This window comes from Aspergillus glaucus (assembly GCF_001890805.1).
Source record: "Aspergillus glaucus CBS 516.65 unplaced genomic scaffold ASPGLscaffold_16, whole genome shotgun sequence".
Taxonomy (NCBI): Eukaryota; Fungi; Ascomycota; class Eurotiomycetes; order Eurotiales; family Aspergillaceae; genus Aspergillus; species Aspergillus glaucus.
In genome coordinates this window covers 428,504-452,415 of record NW_019170468.1, presented here as the reverse complement: position 1 = coordinate 452,415, position 23,912 = coordinate 428,504, and the positions used below count along the sequence as shown (strand labels likewise).

Sequence of the window (23,912 nt, the reverse complement as noted above, 5' to 3'; positions counted from 1 at the left end):
CATCTAGAACTGTCCTCGCCAAGGCCGCTTATACAGGTTGTACAGCGCCGTTTCAAACAGGATGAGAGGGACGACTTTGTCCGGAAATACTTGAATTGACAACGAGATAGTGAAGAACATAAGAGTCTGTCCCGTGCTTACTGGATGAGAACATTGTACAAGGGTAATCCCTGAATTGGAGACATGGGCAACCTAGATAGCTTATCTTCTCATGTGCTTAACAATTACGATCATTGGATTATAATATCAGAACGCGCGAGAAAGGAGAACAGCTACCCCGTACTGTACTACCTAGCAGATCATTGATTACATTATCCCGAAAATCTGGGGATTGTCATATGCCTGGAATCCCACATTTAATAGAAGCCACATCTCAGCTTTACAAGATGCACTCTACACAATTTATCGTACAGAGAACCTACTATAGAAACACATTCAATTTATTCTCGAAATGGCACTCCCAGAAAGCTACCACGCCCTCTCATTCCAGGATATCTCAATCTCCCATGTCCCGCCAACAGCCCCCACTCCAACCAGCGTCGTCCTCCTCACCCTCAACCGACCACAGAGACTCAATGCCGTCACGGCACAGATGATCGAGGAGTTGGTCACCGCGTACGAGTACTTCAAAGCGGATAATCGGATCAAAGCGGTCGTGGTTACTGGAGCTGGAAAGGGGTTTTGCGTGGGAGCAGATCTCGGCATTGGATTTGGTGCGATGCTGCAGGATTTAAAAGAGAATCCTTCGAAGATGATGGATGAGTATCGCGATGGGTATGTTTCATTACCATCGTATGTGTGGTTGGTAAAGCTAACGCAGCAATGCTTTGTAGAGGAGGTCGCGTCGCGCTGGCAATGCATAACTGCCACAAACCCATTATAATGGCGATTAACGGTCCCGCGGCCGGGTTCGGGATTACAATGACTCTACCAGCGACAATCCGCGTGGCAAGCGCCGATGCGAAGATCAGTTTCGTCTTCTCGCGGCGCGGCCTGATAATGGAGGCGTGCAGCTCGTATTTCCTGCCCAGACTCGTGGGGCTTTCGCGTGCGTTGCATTTGGTGACCACCGGGGAGACCTATGCAGCCTCTGATCCGCTGCTGAACCAGCTGTTCTCCGAGGTATTGCCCTCACCGGAGAAGACGGTCGAGAGGGCTCTTCAGATTGCTGCGGATATCGCAAAGCACACGTCCACCGTGAGTACGACGGTTATGCGCGATATTATGTATAGGGGTCCGTCTAGCGCGGAAGAGGCCCATGTGTTGGATTCGAAGGTCTTCCTTGGGATGCTCACGTCGAAAGATAGCCAGGAAGGTATTAAGAGCTTTGTTCAAAGGAGGGAGCCGGAGTTCAAGGGGAGCATGGCTCGTGATGCGCCACGTGGTTGGCCGTGGTGGGATGCAACGCACAAGGAGGGAGGCAAGACGAAGCTCTAGCCTGTTGTGTATTTTGTATATTCACAATCTGTAGATATTTGTGGACAGGAATGAAGTTCTTCATTATCAGGACGCAGCCTGTACTCGTAAAGAAGCCCTGAAAGCAGCCGCAACGTCACTTTGTCTAAAGCCCGGCACACGTCCTAAGATGACCATTCCTTGGAGGAGATCTGATATTGTCAGCAGGAATTTTTGCAGGCAACTGCCAGTCCAGATGTTGAATACCCACGGAGGAAGAAGCTTTCGACGTCAAGAATGTACTGATGTAGCGGTTCAGATGGAGATAATGGCTTGTCTGCTGGATAATTCTGCTCCGATTGACCTCTGCTGTCTGTAATTGAGTCTTCCGAAGGCGAGAAATTGGCCGTACTCGACTGAGAGTCTCTTTCAAGAAGACCTTCGACTCGTGGAAACAGGGATGATTCCTCGAGACGAACTCCGCGAGCACTGAGATAGCCTTCCACGTCTCGACAATCAAACCACTGACCACCAAACCCACAGACCTCAAGTAACCGATCTGTATCCCAATTTGATTCAACATCGGAGGCACATCTTACCACTGGCAAGACTCCAAGTAGCCTCTTCGGAAGTCTCATTTTAGGAGGATAGATTGGACTTCCCATGTCATCCAACACAGGATAGTGCGTCCCTGCGCCACCAATGCAGTAGAAAGGAAGAGCTTGGATCTCCAACGACTCCTCAGAACCGGCCATGATCAGTCTCTTAAAATAAGGGTACATCTTGGCTTTGTTCTGAATGCACGGGACTAAGCGGAAGACCCGATATATGCGATTCGGATGAGAGCGTGGATCGCTGAACAAGCGGAATGCATACTCCAAACAATAGCGTTGGAGACGTCGTGAGAATTTGTCTTCCTGGAAGCAGTAAGTGTAAATAAAATTTCCGAACGATCGCCAGGCACTGTTATTGCCATCTGTTTGGCTGTCTTCGTGGTAGTCATCAGGGGACAGCCAAACGCTCTCCGGAGTGGCCTCCATCGATTCGGATAGCAATGGACAATACCCGAAAACATTTTGCTGAGAAGTGCCTTTTTCACAGCTACTATTAACACTCTCTGATACTGATGTGGCGCATTTTCGTGCGCTACCTGCTTCCCGACGACCGGTACTTGAAGACTCTTGTGATGGACTTGTAGGGAACCGTCCCATGTTCGTAGTCAAGAGACGTTTCATTTCATTGAAATGATCAAAAAGTGCAGGATGAGTGCTCTTCAAGTCAGATCCAAGCGCGACATCATATAGATCGGAAAAGGCTTCGGATATCCCATTAATCTTCTGCTCTAGCTCCGCTACTCGTGCCTGAGTATTCTGCAAAACAGCTTCTTTCTTGAGCCGGTATGTCTTCTGGGCTTGTCGAACTTGTTTCCGACGACTCTGCGTGACGTCAGATATTTTTCTTTTTTGGTTTTCAGTATACCACTGCTTCGTACATACCTCTGATAAGACTGCTGTGCCCTGTGTGTCCAACCTCGGTCTCCCCGCATTCCTGGATGATCGCCGTTGGCGAGTGACTCTAGTAGACTCCATCGGTAATAAACTCGACTGCTTTGGACTAGTATTGATTTCGACTGTAGATGCCGTCGAAGAATTTGCCGAGTCTCGGGTTGCCGATGGTTGCTCATCGACCGGGAGATAGGACCGCGCAGACAGGACCTTGACGAGATTATGACTGTTTTCGGCGGCCATGATCGCTCTATAGGGTCTTGGCCGTTTGGAAGCTCGATAAAATCATATGGGAAACCGTTTGATCGCTTGCCGGTGATAATATAATCAGACCTCGGCCCGCTTCCGGCGCTGCGTGTTGGGGAATATCCCCGGTCAACATTTGGTTATTGGGGTCAACAGAATCTGTCTGTTTGCCATTTTCTACTCCACAGATGCCTTTATCTTCCTATGGCCCAGAACTATGTGATTCATATTCGAGAAATCCAGAAAGCCATATCAGGTGACATTGGTCTAACCTCATTGGGTAAAGTGGCATAAGGCACACATTGCCATTTTGGGCACTGTCACGTGTAATCCAACAACCTCTTATCAACGACAGAAATGGGATTCACGCATCCAAGATGCAGTACAAGCATATCATCGAATTCTAGTGGATGGAAATGAGCGATTACAACACATCATGGCTGTTGTTCGTCAGAATCATCCAGTGAGGCGGAAGCGAGGCGCGTCTTAACGTGTCTATCCACTTCCAGAGGCCGGCATAAACACCACTATTTCTCTCATCCAGGAGGTACCATCTATCATACAAACAGTCTTTATACCGATTTGTGAATAGTCGAGGATCATGCTTTGTGATCGCTGTACTGCTGTCTTTCAAGATCCTAAGATTTCCATCTCGCCATTCCATCCCCGCCAGCAGCTCAACGATGACGACCTACATGTCTTGCATCCCAACTTTGCATCTCTCGAGGCTGGGCTGAAAGACGAATGCGGTCTCTGCCATCGAATTCTTCATGCCCTGTCGTCCAAGGGAGATAGTCAGATTTTGACCGATTTCCAATTAAGCCCAGACGTTGATCCGGAAACATTTTCTATGCGATATCGCCTTGCTTATGAGTCTGATAATGGGAAAGTCGTTTCATGCTTGGCTGTCTGTCTTTCACAGAGAGCAGGCAAAGAGCTGCGGGAGCATTGCATGGAGTATCTGGTCATCTCTCCTGGTAATTCAAGAACAGCTCACTCCAACTGTGGATCACCTATCTGACTAGTGCTTCTAGAACAGGCCCCTTTGACAGGAGAACCAGCCATAGAGACAGGGAATAGACCCACTACAGCATCGATTAATACCATTACTTCCTGGATTGAGAATTGCAACAAGAACCATTCCCTATGCAGCAGAGAGGGAGAACCTTGTTTGAATCCCCAGTTCGCCCGGATCCTGGACCTAGGCGATGTGCCCGACGCACCCGAGGTGAAGCTTTGTCTCTCAGAGAGTCTCGAGCTCGATGTTAAATACGTGACGCTCAGCCATTGCTGGGGAGGCATCACTTCCGAGATCCTGTCTCTGACCACAGAAACGTACGACGAGTGCTTACAGCACATTGCCGTCGTGGACCTGCCTCAAGCTTTTCAGGATGCAGTCTACTTGACTCGGAAACTGGGGATTCGATACTTGTGGACTGAGTCTCTATGCATCATTCAAGATTCTCCAAAGGACTGGCTGGACCAGGCAGGAGTGATGGGTGAGGTTTATCAGGGTTCGTATCTGAACATCTCCCCGGATACCTCGCTAGATCCGAATGGTGGACTCTTCACAACAAGAAATTCTGTCTTGGCAACACCTCTGCGAATCTCGATCCGGGGTAATGGCATTGACCCGCAAGACGATCTTCCACCTTTCAGACTAGAAGGTGCCTCAGTGCTTGTAGCAGAAGCTTCACCGCCCCAAGCTCTCGAGATAGAGATTGATCTCAACACCCGTCTTGGTAACAAAGACGGAAACTTCGATCTCAAGGATAAGGACTTTTCTTGGAGTGCACGGAACGTCGAATTGGTAGAAAATACTCTCTGCGCCGAACTAAAAGCCATATCTGGAGAGTGGAGATGCAGATGCGTGGACGTGAAGGAGCTTTTAGAGGGATTATTTGATCGGCCAAGTTTCAGACTTGTTGGAAACTCAACTATCTTTATCTCGGAGCCCCAAGAAGTCGACCTTAACGAATGTCTCGCAAACAGAGATGGCGCTTTTAGTACCGATGGTACAGACTTCGCTTTCACTGCAAGAAATATGTCCCTCGAAGGAAGCATCTTACGAGCTGAACTCCGAAAGATGAACGGGGAATGGAGACAGGATATCATCAACTTGACCAGCTGTGTTAGCTGGTCATCGGGGCGACTACGTCCTACAAAGCTTGTGGAGACCTTCTACGATGTTGCCACGGACGGCCACACCAAACGGTCAAGACAGACCTTGGAAGCGAAATCCAATACCAAGGAATGGGTCTTCCAAGAATCCCTGCTAGCACCACGAGTAGTGCATCTTACGGATCGGCAGTTGATTTGGGAATGCACCACTTCAAAGACTCTTGACGAGAGGTCGAATGAAGAAAGCGATAATCGACAATTTTTGGAGCCGGAGGACCCATACTCCGTGGACTTACACCATGAACCAAAAACAAGGGAGTTGGGACTCGATTATATTTGGTCTTCATTCAGAGCAATGTACGGTCGTGAAAAATCCACTTTCCGGAGGAAGACTCTCTCTCGGAATTCAGATATCCTAAGGAAAGCCAAGCACATGTGCTACGGAGAAAGTGCCTTTGAGCCAACGCATCCTCTTATCAAATACTGGTCCAACATCACGGTCAGCCACAGCGTTGCCTATCCAAGACAAATAGACCGCTTGATAGCCGTTGCTGGTCTGGCGAAGATATTGTCGACCAGAACGAGTTTTCGCTATGTTGCTGGACTTTGGGAAATCCAACTCCCACGGCAGTTGCTCTGGACCCCCTCACATTCGAAGGAGATACAAACCGAAGACTACGCCGCGCCATCTTGGTCATGGGTATCATACCCTGGTGGTATAATAGAAAATGGATTAAAATTGGACCCCGCCCTCCAAACAAATGGCGCCATGGATCTAATCAAGATTCTCTCTATTGACATCGAAGGTATATCTGAAAAGGATGACATGCCCTTCGGCCAGGTAAAAGATGGTCGTCTTCTTATTCGGGGTCGCCTGCTCCCCATCGCGCTCGATCTCAGCGCTTGGCCAGAGGGTGCTACACGGGGCGATGCACTCATTCAGTCCTGGACCGGGTCCACATCAGAAGCTCCCTGCGGAGAAACCTTCCTCGCTCCAGTCTTTTTTACATGCTGTGACGATGAACCTTCAAACACCACACCTAATTCTCTGCTCCTGGAATCAACAGAAGAAAAAGGCGTGTTTCGTCGCATCGGGACAGCACGGCTTAGCAGTTGCTGCGACTTGAGGAACATAACACCACAACTGTACACAGCTGAATGCGTTGACCACGAGTACGAAGACGACGATGCGGGCGAGAGTGAGGCTAGCGCAGAAGATGACGGTTTCGTAATAATCCCCACTTCCGACGCAGTTGAACCCAATCCGCAGCAGGAAGCCAGCGACAATTCTACAAGCCATCACGCCTCAAATGATACGCAATATACCTTCCTAGACGAAGCGAGTGAAGTCGCCACCGAACTCGCGGCAGCCCCAGACGATGAGCGGGCCATGACACCTGAGGAGATAATAAGCAGTACCGAGAGGGAGATTTCACGGTGGAACTCACTCTTTCCAAAACTTCCTAAGCCGGAAGAGGAGTTTGATGTTGATATTGACGCTGGCGAACTGGAGCGTGAAATGACGGGCTTCTACAATGATGATTCAGCTAGTTCTGATCGGACGAAAACTCAGTCGGGGCTTAAGAGGAAGATACAGAAGTTGACACCAAAGGATGCGATTGCAGGTCATTATTATATTGGTTATATTGAAGATGATAAGGATGTGATTCGGTATGGGCATTTCGTCTTTGAAATTCGTTGATAGAATAACCTGGGGTGTCTGCGGGCCCTAAACAATGATGAATGTGAACCAGTTCCACGAGTATTTCACATGGCGAACTTGATATTCAACCTCACGAAAAAAACAATCTCAGCACTTCAATCAGAAGACAAGATCAAACCCAGTCCTCGTAATCATCTTCAACTGAACCCCCAACGACACCTCGGTAATCAATCCAAGATTACATTATCTCGGTCAACAAAATGTCCACCCATCACAAGCCAACCATTCATATAAAAAACATCCACTCATCCCAGTATATCATCATCAGATTCAACCCAAAATGAACGAACTCACGCGAACCTTCCCACTGGCCATCCCCATAGATGGCTACGGCAAAATCGCCCTCGCCACAGCCCTCCTCAGTCTATACGCAGTAGTCGTCCGCTACTTCCGCTATCAAAGATGCACAGCAATTCAATCCCGATTTCAACCCACCAAACGTCCTCTATCAAGCATGACCGTCAAAGAAGCGCATCAAATTATCCGCGAATTACGAGAATTTGAGTTCCCGTATAGTCTGCACAATGCTATGAAGATTTCTCTGCTAAAGGTTCCTATACTCCACCCCCATCATCGTCTTGCAAATGCAAGTCTAATACAGAAGATAGACCGGCTCAATCCCAACAATGACAAAACTATTCCAAGCAACCGGCCAACTCAACGAACGCAACGCGCCCAAACGCGCCGCAGACACAGAAGTCCTCCTCAACGAAGTCCACGACCGACAGCCCGGTTCCAACGAGCATCTCCTCGCCATATCACGCATGAACTACCTGCACTCTCGCTTCCGCAAAGCAGGCAAGATCCTCGACGAGGATATGCTACATACCCTCGGCTCCGCCGTAGTCGATATCTTCCGCTCCGTGGACGAGAATGAATGGCGGGTGTTAAGTGAGACGGAGAAATGCGCGATTGGGGTGTTTCATAAGGCATTGGGGGACGCGATGGAGATCGACTTCAGATTTCTCGAGTCGTATAAGAGGGGATGGAGTGACGGGGTACATTTTGCACGGGAGCTGTGCGAGTGGACGCTGGGTTATGAGAAGGAGGTTGCGAAGCCGGCAGAGTCGACGAGGAAGATTGGACGGAGGTTTATGGAGTTGGCGCAGTGGAATTTGCCGGGTTTTTTGAAGCCGGTTGTTCAGAGGGTTATTGCGAGTAAGGTGGACGAGCATGTTCGTGTGAGCATGGGGTGAGCATCTACTCTCTCTTTACTTAATTGAGTATACATACTGACAAACCACAGCTTCGCCAATCCAGGAATCGTTATAACCACTCTCATGAAGACAATAATAACCCTCCGAAAATTTCTCCTTCGCTACTTCGCCCTCCCACGACCCGAATCCAAAGCCATCCGTGTCCTCAACGAAGCCCCAGATCCCGCCACCGGTCTGTACACGATCAACCTCTGGATCGCACAGCCGTGGTACATCGAGCCATCTTTCAAGAACAGATGGGGTCTGAAGGCTATGTTTGCGCGGCTTTTTGGGGGTGGTGCTGTTCCTACACAAGATGGTGCGTATAGAGAGGCTGGGTATGATTTGAAGACGATTGGGCCTGCTGCGCAGGAGAAGAGGGGACATGAGGAGATGGAGGTGATTTTTGAGGGGTTGAGGGGGATGAATTTTGCGGGTGGGTGTCCGTTTCATGCGTGAACGCATCCGGTCAACATCATGCCTGGATAGGTTTATCAATATGCAATGTCCAGAAGAATATCAACAGGAAGTCAATTGAAATCGAGAAACGATTGTACCCAGACAAATTCCTAGCATCATAACAGAACTCAGACATAAATACCCTTATTCCCATCAAATATGTACAAAACACAAAACCACCTATGTACCCACTAAGCACAACAATAACCTCAATATGTACAAGGCAAAAAAACAAAACAAACGTTAAACCGCGAGACTAGGCCCGAGCACGGACCCGCTTCGGCACCGGCGTTGACCCAGCATTCGCCTTGAAGATGCTCTTGCTCTTCGTTGCGGACGATGTTGATGTCCGGCTTGTCGGCTTCGGTACTTTGCTGGCAGGTGTCGTTGTGGTGCTGCTGCTGGTGGTATTCTTGGCTGGCGACAACGTAGAACTGGGTGGTTTGGGAGTCAACTTCTTGCGCTTCCCGGCGGGTGTGTCGGTGGTACCCTTGGATGATGGAGTCGCTGGCGACGGCGCGGATTTGGACTTTGTAGGTGTGGCAGAGCCTCCCAGTTTTCGCACACGTCCTGCAGGTGGTGTTGCGGTGGTCTTTGGCGGAGCCAGAGTGCCCGTAGAAGGCGTGGTCTTGTTACCCTTCTGCGCACGCTGGGATCGAGTACGGCCACTGCTACCGCCAGTCGTCTTCCGCTTCTCGCTGCCCTTCTTGGTCGGCTGTGCGCTGTCGACATCGGAGGGCTCATGACTGGATTCGCACTCGGTAGGAGCAGGTTGTGGCTCTTCGCCATCTTCAAATTCCACCAGACGTGCGTTGTTCCAGCACACCCGATTCCCTTTCTTGTTGGCACTGGGCGCAGGGTTCGGAGACCCTTCTTTTGGTCCTTGCTTCTGGGCCAGATTCTTGAGTACGTATTTCGGAAACACCGCGCTGCCCTTGTTTTGTCGCGTGTTTTTGCGTGTCGCTAGAGCAAGTTCCTGGGCCTCTGATCGCTGAAGGAAGACAAACTCGGTTCCCTTGGCGCGACGGAGCGACAGAGTGTTGCGAATGGCGGTGGTAGTCGTCTGTGGCGGCACACGAACCCTCGTACTCCGACGGGTGACCGGACTTGATTGCTGTTTCTCGTCTCCGGTTTGTTCCTCATCGTTGTAGACAATCTCCTTGCGAATTGGGCTTGCGGGAGGATTCTCAGGCTTCTTGGGCGACGGCAGGCGGACTTTCTGCGGGGATGGGCTTGGGGAATTGGTGTCCAGCTCCTCCAGAGCCCGACGGGATCGCGGCGTTGGCATGTCGGGGACCTCTTCTTTCTTGGTGACTTTCTCTTCCTCAACGTTCTCTTGGGCCATCGCTGCTTTGGCGGCCCGTTTCGCTCTGGCCTTTGTTAGGAAGTTGTTGAGTAATTCAGCATCCTCCCCATCCAGCGAGCTTCGAAGTGCCGACCGTACAAGAGTCGATTCTTGTTGGGCACTTGTGATTTCTTGGGCGGGCGCAGTCTCTTTCCCTGGCTCAGGCTGATTGTCCATCGTAGTTTTGTTGACTTCTTCGCTGACTTCTTCGCTGACTTCTTCGCTAGCTTCTTCGCTGGCGATATTCAAGGTTGACTGATCATCGCGGGGTTGCACGGCAATGTCGATTTCTTCACTTTCAACTTCTTGGCAACTCGACGTGCCATGTAGCATTTCAGGATAGGCCATATCCTGATTAAACGTAATCGGAGAGTTTGTCTCAATGTCCACGGATTCGTCCGTCTCAATGGAATCCTGCGTTAAGTCCGCTTCGATGTCTGACGTGGAAAATTCCTGCCCAGTCTCGTAGTCACTTTCGGGCTGCGATTCATCCACCGTTGGAGGGGTGTATGGCGTAGGAAGTTTGCCTGGAAACGTCAGTACTGCATATCCCAAAAAAGAAAATTAACAAACAAGTAAAAATAGGAATTAACTCACGTCTCCTCCGAACCTCACCCTCCCACTTGGTCTCCAAAAATGACCGTCCTCTCTCTTCCCTCCCCCCAACCTCAACGCCTAAGCACCTCCGCTTCACACCCCTCAGCAAGCCCGCACCCCTCAGCAAGCCCGCACCCCTCGATGCATTAATCACCGTATCCAACTCCATCTCCTCGAGCGGCCTGTCCGCGCCAATCATCTGCTGAAGCGACTTTATGCTATTGAACGATGTGCGGAAGCGCTTCCAGACTTTGCGCGGGCGAGATTGTTGGCTCAGGAAGGAGGTGGAGGGTTTGCGATCCCAGAGGCGGGGGAGGGTGTTGGCGTGTTTGACGGGGGTGAAGCGGAAGCGGTCTTCGGTCTGGGATTCTTTTTGGATTGAGCTGGATGCGCGAAGTGTCAGCTGTCAATGGTCTTTGTTTTCTGTACGGCGTGGTTCTGGGTGTGGGAGGATGATAGGGGTTAGAAGCAGAGTCCAGCTCCTCTTGGGCTTGTTGCCTTCCAGAACAGAAATAAAACCATAATCATTGAGGAATGTGCGTCAGGGCATAAGATAAAATAAAATAGAATAAACCAACCATATTTGCGGGTGTAGCAAAGTAGAAGGTCCGGCGTTATCGCGCATGTTGTTTACGCCGCGAGGAGTGTCGCGACTGAGACGGGGTATGTTGCGAGAAAGAGCACACTATGAAAGTGCAGATGAAGAATATTATACCATAAAAAACTGAACTGACGATGCGGAATAACACAACTGATAAAAGATAAGAGTTGCGAGTGGGTGAAGGACGTTGACGTTGGAGTTGAAGATCCGGAGTTGTTGGTCTTGTTTCTTTTGGGCCCGCCGTTGCTGTGCCAACCACTCTAGTGGTACATCGCAGCCCTACAGTATTGCCCACCTGTATACAAGAGTAAGAGTAGTGTCGCATGATTCAATGGCTTTAAATTAGCTAGGAAACTGTTCTGGAAGAAAGACGATTGCTGTCTACGGTGTATGTTGACAACCAGTCTAGGCCGGTTGCTTCTATGAGCAGTCGAACAACAGAACTGTCCATTCCCAGTCTTCTAATTAACCAGGTCGGGCTCACTAAGTTAGCTAACCGTATCAAGATTCAGAAGGTGAACTGTTGCAGTCCGAAAGAGAATCATGCCGAAATCATATCATGTCTCATAAGCCGTAGTAACCACCAAGTACTAACGCCGTCACCATGCTCTCTTTTGTCGTGATTCCTCGTCAGCTGTCGCTGGGTATCCAGCAGAGTAATTGCAATATTTCATGGCAGTTTCTTGTCCATATCCCTCTCGTCAAACGGGTCCCCGAATTCCTCTAGTCCGGCATTAGCCTCCATCCAGTACAACCCCCAACCATCTCAACACCCAAAAGCAGGACCAGAAAGACGGGTACGAGTGTAAAAAGGCGACTCACTCAAACTAAAATCCCTATCCACCACAAACTCCATCGCGCGCTGAGCCTCATCCTCCGCCCGTTTACTCTTCCACTCCCCCGGCTTGACCTTCTGCTGTTTCCCCTGTGCCGCAGCAGCACTACCTCCCTTCTCAAAGCCACCGAGGTCTGCTGTTCTCTCCATATGCTGGGATCCCGGGGGCGAGAGTTCTGAGGAGTGGATGGCCGGGGGGTTGGTCATGGTTGGGGTGCGGGCTCCGGATTCGGGGGAGGAGGCCATTTGGGAGTCGCCGTCGTAGTCTGAATTTGTATTAGTATTGTGATGCTTTTGAGTTTTGGATTGTGGTGCTTGGCCTTCTAGCTTGAGGGTGTAGATGGCTGGCTGGTGATGATGCGGGGAAGAGAACGCTGCTTGAGAAGGCGCGTGTAGACGGTAATAGAATCCAGAATGAAGGCATAACTAATCAAGGAACTCACCTGTCGGCATGATGGATAGTTGGCGTTGACCACTAAACAGAAAAGAGTGTCGATGTTGGTTGTCGCTATCGCAGTTACTGCCTCCGTTCCGGCGCTTGTCCCGGTCCACCACTTAGTAACCTCCTCACAAATCCCGACTGAAACAGAATCTCCCCATAAAAACTTGATCACCACTACAGAACTCCCAGACTTTGGCCCGAAGAGGATTCAATTTTGGGTACACAATTATTCTATTATTCTATTTCTACAGCGATACTCATTCTTTTTGGTTTTGTTCTTGTTCTTCTTGCATCTTCAGCCTTTGCCATCATGAGCGCAAGCACTTCTGCCGGTCACAATGTTTGGGACGAGGATTGGGAACAGCAGGCGGATGTAGGTCCTGTCCTTTGTCCTTACCGATTTTTCAAGATATATATATCCATATCAAAGAAGGCGAGTGCTAACCGGTTTAGACCTTCGACGAGCAGCCCCCGCCGGAGAAGAAAGTCTCATCCAAAGTCACCAAAGCACAGCGCAGAGCGCAGCAGGCCGAATTTAACCGTCAACTATGGGCCGAAGCGTACGTCTCTCTTGGGCATCCATATCTTGTGCATCTACATTTAATATATCTGGTCCATCGCAATCCTAACCCAATTGCAGAGAACAACCCCAGACCCTCCACTTCCTCGAAGCCCAATCCAACGTCCCCCTGAAACAAGAATTCAAACCTACCGTAACCGTTCTCAGTCGCAAACCTCAGGCCTCAGCTTCACGGAGTGCCGCAACACCCAGCATAGCGACAGCTGGTATGGCCCGATTGGCCCTGGTCGCGGACGATAAAGTCGAAGAGTCTGATGACGAGGACGAGAAGAACAAAGCACCTGAGCCGACTCCCGAAGAGCGTCAAGCAATTGCAATGCGGAGTCTAGAGGAGAGGCAGCGCAAGTACGAGGAGGTACGAGAGCGGCTGTTTGGGAGTCCGTCTGCCAATACGTCCGGTACTTCTACCCCTCGCAGTGCAACCCCGCCTAACAGGCAGAACGAGGGCCGAGGGAAAGGCAAGAGCCGCGGTGGAGGAAGAGACAACAATAAGGACAATCACAAGGAAAAGAGAGATTCTTCGTCAACATCGTCTAAGTCGCGACAACTCTATGACCCAGGAAATGCTCCTCGATCGAACCCAAACTATGTACAGAAAAAGGACAGCCAATCTCCCGGTGAACGGATCGGCGGTCAACAGCAATCCCCACGCCAGCCGTATCGTCATCCCCGAGGACCAGATGCCAATGGGCGTGGCGGCTTCAAGCCCAGGGGTGCAAAAACAACTTAAGATGCAAAGGAAAGGCTCATCATGGTCTACCGTTTTATTCTATTTCTGGGAAATCACCCCGGCATATAACCCCGCCCACATCGCCAAACATCCCACACGTCCAGCGATTCATAGGCAAGGCTATGCCGGGAGAAGCTCAAGGCAGTCCTCTCCCAGAGTTGATCGCATTCGCAACCTGAGAAGTGTTGGGGCGGTTTTCTATAACAAAAGTTAGCGCGGGGGCGCCAATTTTCTTCGAGCAGGAAACTTACGAGCATAACGCTCATAGCTGTCCAAATACAGCTCGTCCGTGCTGGTTGTTGCTCGAACGTGCTCATTAGATTCAATGGCATTGACCCAAGTCGCCCACCGAGTTCCCTCCTCTGGATCCGGCCATCCGCGGTATGGTTTGAGAGCACGACGAAGCCGGAGAATCCAAGGCGCGACTTGGATGTCCACGAACGAAATACGGGGACCCAAGAAAAACGGACCTTGGGGATGGGCGGCATCGATCAGCTTGGTGAAACCTTCACGCAATTCCTGCGCGTTCGCGATCTGTTTCTCTTGGTCTTGTTCTTGTAGAACACGATAGAAATTGGGGACGATATGGCGATTGATCTGGATGGTCAGAAGTGCTTCTATAAATCGACCTCGAGGAAGAAGAAACTCACATGGTCCGCCCACAATCGGCTTTGAGCACGCAACTTCGCATTGTCTTTCGGCATAAGCGGGGCACCGCCATTTAAGTCCTCGAGCTACATCGCATTAAAACGGACATCCACTTCAGATTTGCGGGTCGAGCCATACATATTCCATCAACACCGTACTCTCATAACACCCCCAATCGCCGTGCCGTAGCGCAGGAACCAATCCCCGCGGATTCACCTCGAGTAACGACTGCGGTTTCTTATACGGATCGATCTCGATATATTGGTACGGGATGCCTTTCAACTCCAATGCGATCCATACCCGTTGCACGAATGGACTACAACCGACCTCGCTGTCAGCAGGAGATTCGCAATTCGCCAATTGATTAGGATGTGAGACTCACCAGAAGCAACTACCAAACAACCTCAAATCGCATTCATTTTTGTGATTGAGCGCGGTCAATGCAGCGGTACCGGTGGCTTCGGTATGGTATATCTTTTGGCTCGTTTGGTGTTGGGGAGGCATGGTTTTGATCTTTCGCGTCGATTGATGGGTTAGAGTCACTGGGTACACACTTGGTAGTAGAGGGAGAATGAAACCGCGTCGAGGGAGGTTCAAAAACGTTCTGTGAAAAGGGAAAAAGCAGAGGCGTTTGAGGAACATAGTAAGGTGAAGGTCAGATCGGAGGGAAGCGGGGAGAGGGAAAAGCGCCATGCAGTGACGTCAAGGCGTTCCACTCCGCTTGGATACACCATATAAACTTCCAATTCAGATAACAATTGAATATTGAATTGTGCTTTTTCTTGTGCTGTTCAATTGTGCAATTGACCGGGAACGTGCGAGCTACAAGCAGTATCGAGGTCTACTTCCGGGGCAAGAAAACTGACACGCAAAAAGAGAAAAGAAGTACATACCGGACTCGACCTCTTCCTCTCCCTCGTCTGACTCAAAACCCGTCGCTGGACACTATTCTTCTTGACGCGATCGCTCTCCTCCAGCGTATGTCGATGCCCCCCTCCAACACCATCATGCTTCCCATTCGCGCCGTTACCATTCACCCGCTGAATCGTAAAGAACCGCTCCCCAGCGATACCAGCATGTCCATCCGGTGGTGAAGGATTCGGCGTAAGGATTCCAAATGGCTGCGATCCCCTATCATCGCCATCGCCATTCCCACCGTGATCAAACAACGCATGAACACCCGGTAACAACTCCGACGGAAATGACGGATCTGGATCACTTGGTGTCAATTCCGGGACGAAGCCAGGGAAATACTCTGTGATCTTGATCTTGACGTCGCAGAGATCTCGTTGGCGAGCGGTACGTTTTCGCTTCTTCTTAGTCGGGTTGTTGGATTTGGGTGTTCCTGGTGGACGGCCTTTTAGTCGACAGTCCCAGTAATGCGAGACGAAGGGCTTGCGCTTGTAGCGTTGTGTAGAGCGGTGGGAGTAGACGTTGTCGATGTGGGGGAAGTAGATTAGGAATCTACGTGACAACCAGTGTAAGCAATCAGGTCAAATCTATATAGAGAGATGTTAGGAGACATACTGCTCTTCACTCAGAGTGATCGTCTCGTCTACATTGAACAGCTTCTCTCTCCACGAATCCAGATCAGGCGGATCAGGAATGCATTTCATGTCCTTCCGATGGTCTGCCTGTTTGATCGCCATGTCGGCTGTAAGTGCGAAGTTTGGTTCATTCTGCTGTTGTAGCTGGGAATTGAGATGGTCCAATCGATCGTTATCAGTATCATTATTTCTAATCTGTTGGTATTGCTGTGTCGGAGTATGATGCGGGGTGCTTGTTATCAGGAGGTTATTAGCGGGTTCTCCTGGTCGCGGAGGTCGCAGGAAAACCGGTGTATCTGTAGCATTTGCATTCTGGAGATGGTGCTGGTGCTGTTGCTGGTGTTGTAGACTCTCAATGTCCGACTGGAGAGGTTGAAATGTATGCGTCGCGTCATCTGCAAAGGCTGGGAGGGTTACGGGTTGCAATTGACTATCTGGGGCGTCCATCGTGTGGGAAAGGCGTTTATTGATAGCGGGTGCTGCTTTTGCGGATGATGTTGGCCTTGAAGCGGCGTTGGATATGAGTTCGAATAAGGCAGGCGGTGAGTGGTAGAGTAGAAGTGAGAGGAAGCGAAGATAAATATGTAGTATAGAAGTCTATCACATTCTGTAATTGATACGAGTCTATGTACCGAGCAAGGTATACCCCCGTTTTATGTGCATACGATACCTCGCCAGCGATCTCACAGGTCAGCCTGCTCAGGAACAGGGCTCTTCAACTTCCCAGTCTGGAGTGCATCTCGCACATTCCCAATAGCCCACTCCTCCATAGCGGTTTGAGTCTACAATACGTTAGCCTCTTTTCCATATCAATTAGAGGAAAGGGGGCTCACCTCCACAGTCCAGGTACCCATGTGAGGAACCAGAAGTACCCTGGGGTTACGAACGAGACCAGGATGAATCTTAGGCTCCTCCTCGAAGACATCGAGACCGGCGGAGTAGACCTTGTCGTTGTCGAGAGCTTCGACGAGGGCTGCTTCATCAATGACGGCGCCTCTGGCCGTGTTGACAATGACAACGCCGTCCTTCATCTTGGCGAATTCGGATTTGCTGATGATGTGGTGGGTGTTTTTCTAATCAGTTAGACTTGGATCATATTAAGCGGGGTAGTGGGCGCACTTACATTCAAAGGCAAGTTCAAGCTGATCACGTCACTGGTCGACAGCAGTTCGTCAAAGGTCACATATTGCGCTCCTTCCGACAATTCCTCATTCAACTGCCGACGGTTGTGGTAGACAACCTTCATCCCAAACGCCTCTGCCTTCTTTTTCAAGTTGCGCCCAATGCCACCCATCCCCAGAATACCCAGGACCTTGCCTTGAGGGTCATGTCCGAGGATAGGCTGCGGCTGTCCACGCCATTTACCTTCACGCAATGCGGCCATACCATAATTGAAGTTGCGCAGGGCACCAATGATCAGGAACATGTTCACATCGGCCGTAGCATCATCGACAGCAGTGGGAGTGTTGGAGACCCGAATGGGCGGGTTCCGGGCACTGCAGGCGTGAACGTTGACTTGGTCATATCCTGCACCGCAATGCGCAAGGTACTTGAGAGAGTTGGGGAGAGCATTCACCACCTCCTCGTCGATATTTCCTGTAATAGTCACGGAGTCGAATGTGCGATACGCAGCGACTACTCCGTCCAGCTTGCCATCGCGACATTCCTTGAGAAACTCCTCACGGTTAATGGCGGTGGATGCGACCAGTTCTCCGAGCTCGCTTAGAGATTGCCAGGTAGAATGTGCGCTGCGAATGTCAGTCGGAGCAACTCCGGTGGGCAATGAATGATAAGCGTACTGAACAATCTTTCCAAGGAGGAGGATCTTGGGTCTGGAGTCGGCCATTGTAGAGTTTGTTGGGTGTGTATTTTCTATTCAAATTGTGAGCAAGAAGGTATGAAGGGATTGGTAGAGGAGAAGTGCAAGTCTTACTCTGGTTGTTATCTCGGACGATAGAAACCGGAGAATTGTGACCGAGAACGAGTCCCAGCCGGGCGTTGAGACCACTCAAAACGATAGTGATAAAATGCAGGGGATAAATCGATTACAAGCACATCAGTGTAGGTGTCCAGAAATATGACCAGAATGAAAAGATGAAGAAGAGAGGGAGTGAAGAAGAAGAAGAAGCGAAAGGCGAAGGAATGACAAGAGATTAGAAAATGTGCCCCACATGGCATTCCCCGCATCGGATGGCATCAGGATTTCCCAAAACGGCAATTGTTTGACATGTCCCAGGGCTGTCTGTTGTGTACCTGCACCTGCGCCAAATGCATAACAGCTGCCGGTATTTCATAATATGACGTGGAAACCTTAGCTGAGGTTAGACGCTCTCGAGGTATAAAACATATAGGGAGGAGATGGTTCTCCAATATTTCAATTTCAATTCTACAAACATTTTTCATACAAATCGACAAGATGCCGTATGTATGTAATTTGGACTTCCTCCGCATAAGCCTTCTACTTACCCATTCCATGTCTAGAAACTCACCATTCGCTATGCAAATGAAGTGTTCTTTTATCATTATCTCGAAGATATTCAAACCATGTAGCTCTCCTGCCACCGTCTGTTGTACACTAATCTAATAAATAACCAGAGTGCTAGATACATTTGTGGCAATGGATGTTTCGGTGACACTCCCGTTGAAATCAGATCCACGTGTTCCTTTCGTTCAATATACTATGCAAGTGAGATCCTCCATACCTATGTGTACTTACTAACAGATACCAGTCTTCACGCAGCAAAAGGCAGATTGGGCGAGCTTAGGAATGTTGACCTCGGAGAAGGGATCTTTACCGATGTCCAAAGGATTGATAAGTAAGATATCCAGTTAAGATCAAGATAATGTACCACGATCTTCCTTCCAACTGCCGGAAACTAATAATTCATCAGAGTGGCGGATTAGTTCATGTCCAAGGGTGCTTTTGAACATCCTCCATAGCATATCACGTATGACGGTATCTCGATTGATGATTCAAGTTCAGTAGTCGATTTAGAAGAATGGATTGGTATGTCTAGCATCGAAGGAATGGAATGCTATTCAGTACCGTTTACACAGGGTTAATATCAAGTCTCTTTGGATTTTGAGCTTCTTTATTCATCGTATCATGAATTCATAGTCTTGAAGATCAGCGCCATTGACAGTTGGAGGATGGGCTAGCCTTATGCATGCCTTGTGGGTGGCGATCACTGCATTCAGCCTCGGCTGAGATGGAGTATATAGCGGACAAGTTTCTACAAATTTCAGTCTCTCATTCAGTCATCCATTGCTATGACAGAACGAGCCCCAACGCTCAACATAATGTTCTAAAACGAAAGGCAAATCATAATGAAGAGAAATCAGGAAGAGCCCCATATGAAATTTTTTGCACCACGGTTCTCAGGACACAAATCAAGCCCTAACAAGGTTATTATAATAATTCCCTAGTCCAAAGAGCATCATACAAAATGCCCCAGTACGTTCGCTGAGCCTCCTCTATCCTAGTCCCCAAAGGCAGCTAATGATCTAGAAACCCACCCCTTTCTATGAAGAGACGATGCTTATCGGATAGATGCTCCGTTTATTGAGACCATGTACCATCCCCCTTTCAATCACCTGCCATACTGTACGCACCTCTGACAACCCACCAGTCTGATGTACACCTTTGGTACCTTTGCGGATGCGGCGGTTGAACCAGTCCGCCGTATAGGTCGATTCCAACTCACTTTGTAAGTGGGATTCATGATTTCTGTTCTTTTTCTTTCTTTCCTATGCCCTGTTAACTAACACCGATCAGCTTTGATGTGCCGGGCCGTATGACATTGGATGAGCTGCGGAAGTTCGAGTCGCCGCCTAGTATCTCTAAAATAGTTGAAGAGGCATGGTAGCAATGCCTGTTCAAAGGGCTGGCTTTATATGTCTGACTTATAATCAATCAAGTTTCTGGGACGTACTCCGTAGCTATTCCCCCATCAACCCCTCCATAACCGAACCCTAACACGGATAAGATCAAGATGAGATAATATCCAAGAAACCCAAAATGCCGAATCAGATGAAAACGATGTTTTCAATCTCCACCAGCAAACCTTATGCTTGCCATGATGTTACGTGGCAGTCTCTGCATTTAGCTTCTACTGACGTTTGAATCTCAGGGTATATAAGGGATAAGAACCCCTGCAAATAAAGAGTACAGCATTTCTCTCAGGCCAGGAAACATCTATTACAGACAAAATGGATCTATACATTCGTTCATCTTTTACTACCCAGTAGTCCCTATTGTCCTTATTAACACAATTCACGTCTGGGAGCTGACCATCCGCTACGACAACGACGAAGCTGCTTCTCAATACTCTGATGGAATTGGATAAACGTATAGTCACCCCCTCCTGTTCTCAGCCATATTCATATACATCTAACAATTCATCCACCAGAGTGACGAACAAGTTCGCTGAAAAGGGTGCTGTCGTATCGAGGGCAGTCGAATGGGTTACGAATGGACCTCCTATTCAATATGCCATGTATGGCCACCGATACAACCACTGTTTCGTTATTCGAATACTAACACAGACCAGCCTGGCTGCAGCGCCTCATGTCACATTGGATGACTTGAAGAAGATTAAGCTGGGAGATGACATCTCGACGGAGATTAACGTGGTCAAAGAGGACAATGGCGATTACTAGTGCATTTTGGGCTCAATGTGTTAGCATACTGTTCGATTTAAGTCTCGGGATTCTGAACTTGCCCTCATGGCACTATGAACGTACTGTTTATATACATACGTAACTTCAAGATAAAGCAATAGACACATACTCCCACGTCATCGGATCAGTTGATCTTCCGACTTGCAATGCTATGTGACTGGCTACCCCTCGAGCTGGATCTAAAGATGTACAGAGTATGTATATAAGGGACAAGAAACCCCTCTATCTACGGACCGAAAACATCCTCCATACTGACACAACTGGCAAAATGACTATCTATGTTAGTTTATTCTTCCAGCTATTCTAGTCTCCATCTCTCGTATACCATACCTAACTAATAATCTACAGAGTATCGGATAAATTCGGTCCAAAGGGTGCCGTTGGAACGAACCAGGTTGAATCAGATGGAGGAAATCCCCCGGTTCATACTACCTAGTATGGTTGAAGTTCTCGGGCGATATAATGAGTTGAGTCGCTAGCAATGTCCAGTTTGATCGTGATTGACCACGACAGCGTCTCTTTCGGTGCTCTGAATAGTGTAAGCCTGGGTAAATGGATCTCGACTAAGCTTGAGGAGGTTGAGGAGAAGGGTTGAGTTGGTTGCTAGTAGTACATAGCTTTAGATGGAATTGTATAGGATCAGAAAGTACTTCTTCTCTCATAGCAACATTTGCAGCTGATAGAAGGCCCACCGTACTTGTAGATCTACCAGAGAGCTTTCTGCATGCTATGTGGCGTCGTTCAGTCTCAGCTGGGATAGATCCCAAGGTGTATGAAGCGAGGCCTCCGCTGAATACGACCTTGAATTTATGTATGTCTATGCCTGGTATCTTTAAGAACATCGATCACTAACAAATATCAGCTTCTACATGTCTCCGGATATCTCTATGAAGCAGCTGCAGAATATCAAGCTGGGAGATTTATAACCATTGCTCTGTTCAGAGTAGAGTTTGACATGTCTAGCTTGGAATGAATTGAATACTATTACCATGAGTATATTGAGCACCGAAATAGAGTGCTCTGATACAGTGACTTTGATTAGCGCTCTATCCAACGCCAAAATGGAAAGGTGCTATATTATCCCTCAACCAATACCCGAGTCCAATCGAATTTCTTCCATCGTCGTCGGAATGGTTCGACACGTCTATCACCGCCCCGCTGCCACCGTCCCTGTCGCTTAATGATTTCTGGCCCTATATCCAGCATCCCTCCAATTATTTCTCGTGCAAACAGGTCGCCCTTGGGCCACTTGTTTTCATCCTCGACGACGTGACCCAATCCGCCATCTAACTCAAACCAAACATGGAAGTAGGGCATCTCCTTCACGAGGGAACGACGGAAAGCTGACCGTCCCAGTCCCTGCCTCGACTTGGCGAGAGTGTCGATAAGCTTCTGATGTTGGGACCATTCCGAGTCCGAGGAGAGAATTGCTTCTTTGAAGAACGCTGGAGATGTCTCTCCCAGACTGTATGGGAGTGGCACCGCTTCCATTGCTGCATGTCTCCGGCGTTGAGGCTGAGCAGCATTTTCGTAGAAAATCACGTCGCGGCCTTGTTCGTGATACATGCGGGTCAAGCTCTTCATGAAGTTGCGGATTTCCTCCCATTCATCATCGTCGCATTCCATGAGGTTGGTGCGATGTTGGATAGGAACAATGGTGACGCATCCTTCGTTCAGTTCGGGCTCTGTTGGGAGTGTCAAGAATACCCGCGTGGCCAGTGATACCACAGGTGCAATTGGTGGTGTATTCGTGTCCTCGTGATGGCAGAGGGGACAGTTATCCAGGATCCGGTTCATCTTCTGGAAATCGTTGATGGCAGTATTCTTGATGTCGATTTCGGATCGATGCACGCGTCGAGCCAACTTGGAGGCGTTGTCGTCCATGTACTCCAGATCATTCTGGACTCTAGTTAGTGATCATGTATTACTCTGGCAGAAAGGAGGTAGAGTCACCTCAAATTTGGAATCCTTCGCAATTCTGTCCGCCAACCGGCGTCCATCACCTCCAAATTGACCCCGGCTTCGCCGTTCTTCTTGAACCATATCTTCAATGCTCATATCCTCATTCTCCTCCACATTACCCCGTTCTCGGCCTCTCTTGGTTTCGACCTGCTTGACTTCGTTCCTCTTTCCGGCCAACATCCGATTTTCCATGACACCAAGCACCACCACATCAGATTCCTTGCGGTTAGCCATCGAGGCTGTAGCTGTATTGTAGCGTTCTTCGAGCTCGGCCGCATCGGGAGCACCCTTCAGTTTCGCTTTCATCATTTGGGCTTTGAGTCGGTTGAGGGCGGTTAGATCGAGATGTTGTGTGGTATTCGCAGGCGGTTCAGTTTCCATCGGCTTGCCCTGGCCTTGGGCTTCATGTTCTCGACCTGGTGACCGGACGTGTTCATGGGACTCTCTCCGGACATTATTATCGAGCTTCCGCTCTTGGAAGAGTTCCCCGGACGGCTTCACTTTGCCCACGTAGCCTTCGCCGTAGGTCTCGCGACGGTCTAATTCTGCTTCTTCTTCCCGCGCATCATCGAATGAGCGCACATCTCCAAAACGGTTGAAGGCGATTTCTTCCACCGATTTCCCAGTCTCCTCCGCCTCTCGATAGACCGCCTTGAGTCTCGTCATTCTCCATTGAGAGCCAGCATCGCCGAACTCGTAATCCACTTCATGTTGCGCCGGTTCCTCCTCGACCTCTTCAAGAGCCTTTCCATCCTTCAAATCATGTAAATGGTTATTGATCTCCCGGTTGTGAATCTTCAGGTCAAAATCCGCCTGGAGCATCTTCGGCTGCGACTCCTGTAAGCGCGTCGAGTCGCGCCGGTTGACGTAGTCCACGTCGAGGGCAGATGGAGCCTCCATCCAATCATCCCGTTTCGGACGACTTGGCTCTTCCTGGACCACCTCTTTCACTGGCTCCCGTGTCTCCGCTGATCCATCGTCTCTGCTTTCGTGTCGGTGTCGGCGTTTATGGGAGCGGTCTCGGTCGTCGCCGTGATCCGTGGAATGGCGCGAACGCTTATGGCGATGGCCATTTTCATCGCTGTACCGGGACTCGCGGTCTCGTCTTTCTGATCCCCGTTCTCTAGATCGCGACGAATGGCGATGGTGTCGGTGTCGGTGGTGTCTGGAGCTGCGGTCGCGATCGCGATCGCGGTGACGTTTCTCTCTGTCGCCCTTCTCTTGTCTCTCGCGACCTTCTTCGGCCAGAGCTTTTTCGAAATCCTCCAACGCCATTTTCTTGTTTTGATTGCAAAAGTGT

The 23,912-nt window shown here is 49.5% G+C and overlaps 11 protein-coding genes across 11 annotated transcripts; 5 read left to right on the top strand and 6 right to left on the bottom strand.

The window, feature by feature from the left end:
* Nucleotides 1-451: 451 nt before the first annotated feature.
* On the top strand, nucleotides 452-1,437 carry ASPGLDRAFT_59723 (uncharacterized protein; the record flags this gene model as incomplete). Its single annotated transcript, XM_022548390.1, has 2 exons — nucleotides 452-774; nucleotides 834-1,437. The coding sequence occupies 2 exons, from the start codon at nucleotides 452-454 to the stop codon at nucleotides 1,435-1,437; spliced, it is 927 nt and encodes a 308-aa protein (XP_022398893.1).
* A 66-nt stretch (nucleotides 1,438-1,503) lies between these two features.
* ASPGLDRAFT_37496 (uncharacterized protein) lies at nucleotides 1,504-3,143 on the bottom strand (the record flags this gene model as incomplete). The annotated part of the gene is made up of 3 exons (XM_022544827.1): nucleotides 1,504-1,607; nucleotides 1,667-2,831; nucleotides 2,892-3,143. 3 exons carry the CDS (start codon nucleotides 3,141-3,143, stop codon nucleotides 1,504-1,506), a joined length of 1,521 nt encoding a protein of 506 aa, XP_022398892.1.
* A 507-nt stretch (nucleotides 3,144-3,650) lies between these two features.
* Nucleotides 3,651-7,120, top strand: ASPGLDRAFT_579547 (uncharacterized protein). The gene is made up of 3 exons (XM_022548290.1): nucleotides 3,651-4,123; nucleotides 4,181-5,045; nucleotides 5,085-7,120. Exons 1-3 carry the CDS (start codon nucleotides 3,748-3,750, stop codon nucleotides 6,967-6,969), a joined length of 3,126 nt encoding a protein of 1,041 aa, XP_022398891.1. The 5' UTR covers nucleotides 3,651-3,747; the 3' UTR covers nucleotides 6,970-7,120.
* A 150-nt stretch (nucleotides 7,121-7,270) lies between these two features.
* On the top strand, nucleotides 7,271-8,645 carry ASPGLDRAFT_27581 (uncharacterized protein; the record flags this gene model as incomplete). Its single annotated transcript, XM_022543670.1, has 3 exons — nucleotides 7,271-7,540; nucleotides 7,599-8,182; nucleotides 8,237-8,645. 3 exons carry the CDS (start codon nucleotides 7,271-7,273, stop codon nucleotides 8,643-8,645), a joined length of 1,263 nt encoding a protein of 420 aa, XP_022398890.1.
* Nucleotides 8,646-8,697: 52 nt separating this feature from the next.
* Nucleotides 8,698-11,137, bottom strand: ASPGLDRAFT_49609 (uncharacterized protein). The gene is made up of 2 exons (XM_022547141.1): nucleotides 10,588-11,137; nucleotides 8,698-10,517 (listed from the first exon to the last, which is right to left on the bottom strand). Exons 1-2 carry the CDS (start codon nucleotides 10,784-10,786, stop codon nucleotides 8,902-8,904), a joined length of 1,815 nt encoding a protein of 604 aa, XP_022398889.1. The 5' UTR covers nucleotides 10,787-11,137; the 3' UTR covers nucleotides 8,698-8,901.
* Nucleotides 11,138-11,831: 694 nt separating this feature from the next.
* ASPGLDRAFT_49607 (uncharacterized protein) lies at nucleotides 11,832-12,542 on the bottom strand. The gene is made up of 3 exons (XM_022547140.1): nucleotides 12,467-12,542; nucleotides 12,011-12,289; nucleotides 11,832-11,911 (listed from the first exon to the last, which is right to left on the bottom strand). The coding sequence occupies exons 1-3, from the start codon at nucleotides 12,474-12,476 to the stop codon at nucleotides 11,859-11,861; spliced, it is 342 nt and encodes a 113-aa protein (XP_022398888.1). The 5' UTR covers nucleotides 12,477-12,542; the 3' UTR covers nucleotides 11,832-11,858.
* Nucleotides 12,543-12,775: 233 nt separating this feature from the next.
* Nucleotides 12,776-14,020, top strand: ASPGLDRAFT_1496620 (uncharacterized protein; the record flags this gene model as incomplete). Its single annotated transcript, XM_022542060.1, has 3 exons — nucleotides 12,776-12,847; nucleotides 12,919-13,025; nucleotides 13,106-14,020. The coding sequence occupies 3 exons, from the start codon at nucleotides 12,776-12,778 to the stop codon at nucleotides 13,773-13,775; spliced, it is 849 nt and encodes a 282-aa protein (XP_022398887.1). The 3' UTR covers nucleotides 13,776-14,020.
* Nucleotides 13,986-16,072, bottom strand: ASPGLDRAFT_131225 (glutathione S-transferase family protein; the record flags this gene model as incomplete). The annotated part of the gene is made up of 6 exons (XM_022541022.1): nucleotides 13,986-14,372; nucleotides 14,426-14,509; nucleotides 14,562-14,739; nucleotides 14,806-14,965; nucleotides 15,286-15,887; nucleotides 15,951-16,072. 6 exons carry the CDS (start codon nucleotides 16,070-16,072, stop codon nucleotides 13,986-13,988), a joined length of 1,533 nt encoding a protein of 510 aa, XP_022398886.1.
* A 543-nt stretch (nucleotides 16,073-16,615) lies between these two features.
* On the bottom strand, nucleotides 16,616-18,082 carry ASPGLDRAFT_153843 (D-mandelate dehydrogenase-like dehydrogenase). The gene is made up of 5 exons (XM_022542335.1): nucleotides 17,904-18,082; nucleotides 17,770-17,842; nucleotides 17,094-17,718; nucleotides 16,804-17,043; nucleotides 16,616-16,752 (listed from the first exon to the last, which is right to left on the bottom strand). The coding sequence occupies exons 2-5, from the start codon at nucleotides 17,814-17,816 to the stop codon at nucleotides 16,654-16,656; spliced, it is 1,011 nt and encodes a 336-aa protein (XP_022398885.1). The 5' UTR covers nucleotides 17,817-17,842; nucleotides 17,904-18,082; the 3' UTR covers nucleotides 16,616-16,653.
* A 247-nt stretch (nucleotides 18,083-18,329) lies between these two features.
* Nucleotides 18,330-19,028, top strand: ASPGLDRAFT_49602 (uncharacterized protein). Its single transcript, XM_022547139.1, has 5 exons — nucleotides 18,330-18,395; nucleotides 18,452-18,516; nucleotides 18,566-18,652; nucleotides 18,700-18,786; nucleotides 18,862-19,028. Exons 1-5 carry the CDS (start codon nucleotides 18,387-18,389, stop codon nucleotides 18,872-18,874), a joined length of 261 nt encoding a protein of 86 aa, XP_022398884.1. The 5' UTR covers nucleotides 18,330-18,386; the 3' UTR covers nucleotides 18,875-19,028.
* Nucleotides 19,029-21,563: 2,535 nt separating this feature from the next.
* Nucleotides 21,564-23,901, bottom strand: ASPGLDRAFT_175700 (putative cell cycle control protein (Cwf19)). Its single transcript, XM_022542857.1, has 2 exons — nucleotides 22,604-23,901; nucleotides 21,564-22,549 (listed from the first exon to the last, which is right to left on the bottom strand). Exons 1-2 carry the CDS (start codon nucleotides 23,885-23,887, stop codon nucleotides 21,728-21,730), a joined length of 2,106 nt encoding a protein of 701 aa, XP_022398883.1. The 5' UTR covers nucleotides 23,888-23,901; the 3' UTR covers nucleotides 21,564-21,727.
* Between the last annotated feature and the right edge of the window lie 11 nt (nucleotides 23,902-23,912).